General features: G+C 39.5%; 1 protein-coding gene across 1 annotated transcript; it reads left to right on the top strand.

The window, feature by feature from the left end:
* The first annotated feature begins 7,964 nt into the window (after positions 1 to 7,964).
* On the top strand, positions 7,965 to 8,470 carry LOC134668342 (uncharacterized). The gene has a single exon (XM_063525823.1). It carries the CDS (start codon positions 7,965 to 7,967, stop codon positions 8,403 to 8,405), a length of 441 nt encoding a protein of 146 aa, XP_063381893.1. The 3' UTR covers positions 8,406 to 8,470.
* The last annotated feature ends 597 nt before the right edge of the window (positions 8,471 to 9,067 follow it).

Below are 9,067 nucleotides of genomic sequence, written 5' to 3' on the forward strand. Positions count from 1 at the left end.
TTTCGAATCTAGTCTTTCATATGTCGGGCAGACGAAGCAAAGCATGTCTACTCGGGTACAAGAACATATTATTATAGCTGATGATGTCAAGCACCGCCAACTAAAGCCTGCGTTCTGGGAGCATGACATACCTAGATAAGTCTCTGGTTCTCGCCAAGGAGGAGCCATATATTCCCAAAATGTTGCCAGAGGCCATTGAGACTGAAAAATATCTAAGCTTTTACAGGAACAACAGCTACACTCTACCACCAGCTTAGGTTCCAGATAGTCCGGGTAATAAGAAAACAAGCAAGACATAGAACTGTGAGACCATAGTGATAAACGGTGTGGTCATTTAAGTAAAGTAATATTACTTACAATAATTGTAATGTGTAACTAGCTTTATGAGCCTATTTCCCATGTATACGTAGCTTTAAATGTATATTTATGGTTTAATATATCTGTACGTGGGTCGTTTTATACATCAACACTAGAAGTAAATATAGTTTTATTGTTTCCCATTAGTTTTTTCTTCTTAATAATCTAATCAAACAATTTTTCCAAACATTCACTAGTGTGTTATTGAAATAATTTTAAATTTTCTTGCCCTGTAATTCTTTAATAATTTTTATATTCTTAAACTGTATAACGGCATTGTCCGTTTTTTAGGACAACCTTGGGAGCAATCAATATATAAGGTTCGTGGCAATGTCCGTTTTAACGGACGTCCTGAAAACCCTACTTTCAGAATGCTTTTAATTTTTTTTTCTTAAATATAGTACTTTTTTACTCATGACTATCCCCAAAAACATTCCACGTGATAGGTGGATATATTATTTCATGTCTTGCCATGTTAAGGGTTAAATTAAAACGTTGTTACCGATCAGTAAATAATAAGTACACATGGCTCTGTAAAAATAATAATTCTAAATATAATGATCAGAAACACGTAATGCAAAAAATATATACATATACAATAAAAACTATAAAAACGTGACCCTTGCACGGTATGGTTAAAATACTGCCATCATAAGATCCTTATACTGTGACCCGTTTGCTATCGCCGCCGCGCACAGCGCGCGCTCACGTGCTCGTCGAGCGGTTCGGGACGCGCGGGCGGGGCTTCACGGTTTGCCGCGCACCTCACCCCCTCAGATTCGTTGATGAGTCGAATCATATCGCCTTAACGGTGCAGTAAGCCGGCATTGTGCAACATATTAAATAACCCACGCGGGTATTATGACCTTCATGAATAGACCCGCCTGAGGGTCAGAGATATAGGTACTTCAAACATGCAATCGCAGCATGAATGCAGTCATGTCCATACATGACTTCATAACTGCTTCCACTACCACCCATTACTAATAGAACACAGTAATGGGCCATTACTCTGGCAGTATTACCACGTTGAATCCCAGTAGGTATAAGAAAGTAAGCAACAAGTTGAATTTATAAAAACGGCGGCATTTTTTGCATGTTTGAAGTATATCTCTGACCCTCAGGCGGGTCTATTCATGAAAATCATAATACCCGCGTGGGTTATTTAATATGTTGCACAATGCCGGCTTACTGCAACGTTGAGAGGGCAAAATAAACTTTAATATGCTTGATATAATGGCTCCTCTACACGATGGGCCAACGCCGGCCACTCCAAGGGACGCATTTATGCGTTCGAGGGTGCAAGTGATATTGCTATCTCATTCTACCGCATGGCTGCGTCCCTTGGAGTGGCCGGCGTTGACCCATCGTGTAGAGGAGCCATAATAGTGGGTGACCGTCTCTCCACACGAACACGTAGCCCCCATTTTCCTCCCTGGATATTGACTTTATGGAAAATATGTTTACACAGTTTATTATATGTTAATCATAGCTAATGCTCTCGTCACGTGCGCATTGACCACCTTTTATACGGAAGTAGGTACGATGCTTACGGTGTATGCTATACCAAGCTATACATAGGTTGTTTAGTACATTATGGTTCGACAAACCCCGTTATCAATATTGAAAATCAGAGTTGCCAAGCGCATACAATACGAGTAGTTAAAAAATAATTTTACCAAAACGTAGGTATTCATTGAATTCACAATAAAAAGAGCTGCCTAAAATTAGGAATTTGTTCATAAACCATACATACATTTTGGCCGGGCCACTCAAACTCAAACAAACATTCAGCAAATAGGCCACAAGGGCGCTTTAAACATGTCAAGTTATATTAGCTACGTCATCAACGCAACTACACATACCTATACGATCTAGAACCATATAAATACAGCTATTAAAAAGGTGTCTTTGGTCCGAATAATAAAATTTGAATAGGTAAAACTAAGGTCCAACCACCCCTGCTCTAAGACCCGCCCTAGCCTCAACTTCCACATTTAATAACAAAGTTCATTGGACTGAATAGTTTTCACATTTAGGTTTAATACGTACAGGTAAATAGGGAAGTTTGCAACTTAGGTATATACCTACATTTATTATTTATATGAATATAAAAATCAAGTGTGCGCTACGATTAATGGTCATGTTTTTTAGAATTTTGAAGAAATGTTTTTCGAAGTATGCTCCCTTCCCAAACTAGTGTTGCTAAAAGGTACGTATAAATAACAAAAATGCCAGAGTTTAGTGCAATAAATACATTAATAGGTACCGCTCGAGCCCGAGCTGCTCTTAATCGCATCATATTGGAGGCTGATGATGTCGATATATTTGCTGATATTGCTGGTGTATTTTATAGGAAACTGATAAGGTGCATAGATACGAGTATATGTATAGTAGGTATATATAATGTTAATCCCTAATCTCACTATTATGAGGACCTAGATGTTAATGTTGTAATGCTTGTTCTTCCAATTTTGAATCTTAAATGTATACAAGGTGCCCAGTAATTAATGGATAACCTTCTAACCATCGACAGGGCACCTTAGGCTGGTCCAGAAAATGCACTTATAGGTCTAGTAAAAGTTTGGCGGTTTGGTTATAGTGCATTTTCTGGACCAGCCTAAGGTGCCTATCGATGGTTAGAAGGTTGTCCATTAATTATTGGGCACCCTGTATATCACGTAAGTGGTTTGGTGCTAAACATTACTGTTAACTTATGTGTAAAGTTTTAAATAAATAAATATTTAAGTATAACATTATTATTATTTGGAGCCTGTCGTGTCCCACTGCTGGGCAAAGGCCTCCCCCCAATTTCTCCACAAATCTCTGTCAAGTGCTATATCTGGCCACTCGTTTAAGAAGGAGTCTAGTACATCCCGCCATCGCCGGCATGGTCTGCCAGGTCCCCGATTTGAGTTTTCGGGCTCCCACTCTGAAGTGATTTTGCCCCACAACTCATTCGGCATTCGGCAGACATTAACATTATATCGCCAAAACTACAGAAGCGGAGCAAACCTAAGAGCATGCAGCCGTGCATGCGTTAAGCCCGTACGTTTGCGTTTGAGAATAATAAATCGTAAAAATGCATTTGTACAACGAAATGTGAAGCGCTTGTACTCATAACTTAGGTATGTGTACCTACAGTTTGATTTCAAGAGCCACGAACAGATTTCCATGACCAATCGCCTCCCGGGTGATTAACGGTGTACCTTTTTACTATAGTAATGTAAATCATGAATCTTTGCATGTAGGATTTCATCAGGCATTTCAATAAACGCCTTATGGATTAGCGGACATGATCGACTGACGGTCTTTCCACCGGTCTTTTCTCGTATAACCGGCTGACTATTTTTATAATTCAGCCTCTAAACTATCATCTGACAAAGTATCAAGCGGGAGGCGATGACTGACAATTTTTGCTCCTGGCCCGCGGTCTATTATATAATAATAACAAAGACATATGTAACTTCGTATAAGATGAATAAAGTCTAAGGAAAAAACGTGCCTCGGTAATCAAGAAAAAGTCATTCTCGGATAGATCGCGCACACACCTTTGGCCTATGCTCGGCTAAATGGCGTGACGACACCATTTCATATTTAACAATTTTAACACGTAGATATCAGTGAATAAACATAGGTCAAAATTATATAAAAATAATAAAATCATTTATCCATATATATATATTTTATAATTTTATATGTTTTCATTTTGAGATTTAGTCGTGTGTGTCGGTAGATGGCAGTAACTGTGACTACAAAATGTACTATGACAGGACCCCTCTATACTATCTATTCTCTTTGATAATAATAATATATCATTTATTTCAGAATTAATAAATTATTCCATGTATGTACACTTAATTAAAATTTAAACTTTAAATACATTTACAACTACACTTAAAAACTAGGTGGACAACATGTGCATCTAGTTCCAGTATAATTTTCACCCGATTCCAAATGAGTGAGTAATGTAAACACGTATGTGACGTCGTGTTAAAATAGTTATTTACGATACACAGATTATCACTGAGTTCTTTAAATTAAAGTGCTTACGAGCGAATATTATAGAACCTTTGGCTTGCACGGGACTCAAAAAAACGATAATAAGTTTTTGGCAAAAATTTCATTTTTGGTACAAGCTTTTATCGCTGACTGTACTTTTCTTTCCACAGGCAACTAATGCTCATCGAGACAATTCTAAAAACCCCAAACACAATTAGGTTTCGTTGTTTTATCACATAGTTCCTATGGCCACCTCCGGTCTCCATCATCAGATCAGCTCGATGATACCATAATATTGCATTGTCATCCGACTTACGTATGTATGCAAAATTTCAGCTCAATCGGAAACCGGGAAGTGGATCAAATTTAACTTGCAAGATTTGATTACACACATACAGACAACGGTCAGGTGAAACTAAATAAAAGCTTGTAATAAGTTTTTGGCAAAAATTACGTTTTTGGCAAAAATTACATTTTTGGTACAAGCTTTTATCGCCGACTGTACTTTTTTTCCACAGGCAACTAATAGTCATCGACACAATTCTAACAACCCCAATCACAATTAGGTTTCGTTGTTTTATCACAGAGTTCCTATGGCCACCTCCGGTCACCACCATCAGATCAGCTCGATGACACCATAATATTGCATTGTCATCCGTCTTACATCTGTATGCAAAATTTCAGCTCAATCGGAAACCGGGAAGTGGATCAAATTTAACTTGCAAGATTTGATTACACGCAGACAGACAGACAGACAACGGTCAGGTGAAACTAAATAAAAGCTTGTAAAAAGCAACCTCCAGCGTTCGGTTGCCAGAATAGGGAGTATTACTGCAATGTTCTGCCGCCAGAGTGCAGCACTAATTTCTTTAGTAAACCATAGATTAACTTATACCCGCCTAGGCCTTAAACAGACATTGATGCACCAAGGCGGTGTGTTTACAGGTGGTCTACCGCGAAACACGTAAATTTTAATTTCTTTATCTGCCTCTCTATCGATCGAATAAGCAAGAGCGATAGAGAGGCAAAAACTGAACTTTCGATTGTCGTATTGTGTCATGTGATTGACCTAGTGACGCATTATGTGTCATTGATGATGTCAATGAGGTTTGTTTACTGTAGGATAACTGTAGGTATGTGCTAGTGGTCACCTACGCAGAGCTTTGCCTAATATTCCCTATACCATGAAAAGGCCTCAAATTATTTCAATACCTAGAACTGGCCTCACGACTACAACCAACCGCCGTTTCCAAATAAAAACTAGAGGTTACGTTTATTGACAAACAAAACAATAGGTTAGTACTTATGGCATTAAAAATATTTTTAAAACATTATTTATTCAGCATCCTTCTTAGGCTAGGGTTTTTATAATATGAATAAAAAAGTAAAATATAAAAACATAAAACAATAAAAAATACATATAAACTAAAGACATACAAAAAAACCTAACCTAGGGCACAGAATAAATTTATAATAGTACTAGGTACCAGTGGCGGCGCGTCAAACATATCCATAGGCAAGCCGGGGCTAATTTAGCTTACATATTTCCTTTACAAATCTGCTCAAACGTCCAAAAACAGGCAAGCCAGTGGGAATCGGCTTTTATGGACGCGCCGCTACTGCTAGGTACAGAAGACTCACTCTCTAACAAAACGCGTCAGTTACGATCAGGACAGATATGGCTGCTAGGTGGCGACAGCACCACGCGCGGCTTATAGCCACCAAAATTGGTGTGGAACGGATGTACTGTTGCAAAGCGACGAAATCGCGGAGTGAGCCACGCCTGCCTAGGGTGCCGCCAGCAGCGGGGCAAGGCCCATCAAGCTACCGGTAGTCAGGGCTGCAGAGAGAGGAACCGACGTACTATCCGCGCCGTGTCCAAGATCACCGCCTTCTGCATCTGACCCTTGATCCAACGAACTAGATTGAGTCTCTCGTGATGTTGATTATTATTATGAGAAGTAAGATATATGTTAACACTTTTTGATTTAAGTAATTACAGGCGAGGCTCACTCCGCGATTTCGTCACTTTGCAACAGGTACATAGCTAAAAGTACATCCGTTCCACACCAATTTTGGTGGCTCTTTAGCTAGCCATAAGCCGCGCGTAGCGCTGTCGCCACCTACCGGCCATATCTGTCCTGCCGGCCTAGCCAAGGTTACAATCGCTATCGCTTCGACAACGAAAAGCATTATGTCTCTCTATCACTCTTCCAAATTAGTGCGACAGTGACAGTTGCGTTTCGATCGCTACGGAGCGTAAGCGATCGGCATCTTGGCTACGCGGCCTGATCGTAACAGACAGTTTTGTTAGAGAGTGAGTCTTCTGTACCTAGTACTATTATTTATTCTGTGGGAATTATCATACATAAGTATATTTATTTACTGCATTTATTCATAAAGTTTTACAACTTCCAAAGTAAAAAAGTGCTAGAAATTGTATTTATTTCCATTAATGCGATGAACTGGGATATCCAGATACACTACAATACATTTAAACGGCCTTTCAGCAACATTTTTATACTTTTTGTACTATTTTTCAACAAAAATTATGAATTACACTTAGATATGTACAAGACTTATTAGAATTGGGTACTTTCCTCTATTTAAAATAAATTATTTCACACTGTGAACGAAATAAAGCACCAGATAATTATTAGAAAAACATGGATAGCAGTTATTTTTAACCACAATTTCTATTTAATAAATCGGATTGAAATATAAAAAGTAGGTGAGCTGACCGTGACGTCACTGTACACATTTACATATAAATTACATTAGCAAATCGTTTTGACAGTTCTAAAAAACCGGACAAGTGCGATTCGGACTCGCCCACCGAGGCTTCCGTACTTTTTAGTATTTGTTGTTATAGCGGCAACAGAAATACATCATCTGTGAAAATTTCAACTGTCTAGCTATCATGCACGGTTCGTGAGATACAGCTTGGTGACAGACGGACGGACGGACAGCGCAGTCTTAGTAATAGGGTCCCATTTTACCCTTTGGGTACGGAACCCTAAAAAGAAGCTGTTTTGACTAGTAGGAAAGTAGCCATGCAGTCAATCAATATAGTTTGTCAAAGGACTGTCTCATTTCAAACATAGACGAGAGAATCATACTATCTTTGTCTTACACTAGTACTAACACCCAAAAGAAAAGGATTCGTATAGTTTTTTTGTTCTTATTTACTGACAAATTTGGTTTGACCAACTATACATATGGCAGACTCTCCAACGCGCACGGTCCTTATAGGGAATATAACGCAAAACTCTGCATAGTGGGCACCACTACCACAATCCATCACAATCTGGGGTCTGGGGGTCTACCGCGAAACAAGAAAATCGAAATTTCGTTATCTAACCTCTCTATCACTCTTGCATATTGGAGCAATAAAGAGGCAGATAACTAAATTTCGATTTTCGCGTTTCCCGGTAGGCCCTTGTTAACAAACCGTCTTAATGTATCACTGTCATATTAATTGTTTGTGAAAACATGTCAAAAAACAGTATAGTACTTATATAGTACTAGCGAGTACTGGGCCCGCAATAAAAATGATTGGTTCTCCTTGGAAACTTTTAAAAAGCATAAAACAACAGACTAAAGACATGACATTAAAAACTGACTGTCAGGAGGACTTCAAAACAGAAGATAACTTTACTTTGGATTTCTTTAGCAATATGGGCTCATCAGCTGTTCTGTTACAAAGCTACTACTTATATTCCGCCTTGCTGGCGTTAATGGTGCTGGGAATGCCATTCATAGCGTCGGTGCTGTCCTGTCCGGGGGTACAGGGCCGCGTGTGCGTGAGCGATTTGAAGCAGCTGACTCCATTCTGGCTGATAGCGGCGTTCTATACAACTACCTCTCCGGATGTCACGACTGCTGTTTGCCTGTTCCGAATGTTCGTCGCAACCAAGTTTATGAACCTTTTGGGTATGGCCACACCGACGCCGCGGTGCGTCGAAGAAGCTGCGTTCGCGATGTCCGTCGCTATCACCACCTACATGGGAGTCATGGTTGTTTATGCGTATAGAGATGCATTTTGATAATATCTTGGTAAAGTGTGCTGTTGAGTCAAGGTAACAAAATTTAAAAGTGCTTTTTGGAAAAAATCTTACAATGTTTTCTACCTTTAACTTGTATTTTCTGGCTGCCTATGAGCGTATATGTAAATTATTGCTTTAAAAATAGTAAAATATCACTAATAAAATGAGGTAACAGTTTTATTGCTTAGTTGCTGGGTTCCCATTCCCATGCTAAGTTCACCAACAGCAAACCATTTCAAGTGTGTAGTTTTTTTTAGCATAAAGGAATCAATTCTCTAAAGTTTGGCAGGCTTTTGATCCTCAAAGTTGGTAATGTCACAGAATAAATAATAGTACTAGGTACAGAAGACTCACTCACTAACAAAACGCGTCTGTCACGATCAGCAGAGATATGGCCGCTATCGAACGGATGCACTTTTAGCTACCTGTAGCAAAGCGACGAAATCGCGGAGTGAGCCACGCCTGGTAATGTACAGATGTAGTGCATAATTGTTTTCCAACGTCTTGTCTCGGATACGTTTGTATTTGTCGTGCTAACGCTACGTCTTACGTAGGCGAACAACGCGCGAACGCGGCGCGGCGCGGCGCGGCGAAATCAATCCTTTGATGCCCATAGAAGTGTCCTACGTAAGCGATCTCGTTGCGAACGCGGTGCGGCGCGA

The sequence above is a fragment of the Cydia fagiglandana genome, chromosome 10 (genome assembly GCF_963556715.1).
Source record: "Cydia fagiglandana chromosome 10, ilCydFagi1.1, whole genome shotgun sequence".
Lineage (NCBI taxonomy): Eukaryota > Metazoa > Arthropoda > Insecta > Lepidoptera > Tortricidae > Cydia > Cydia fagiglandana.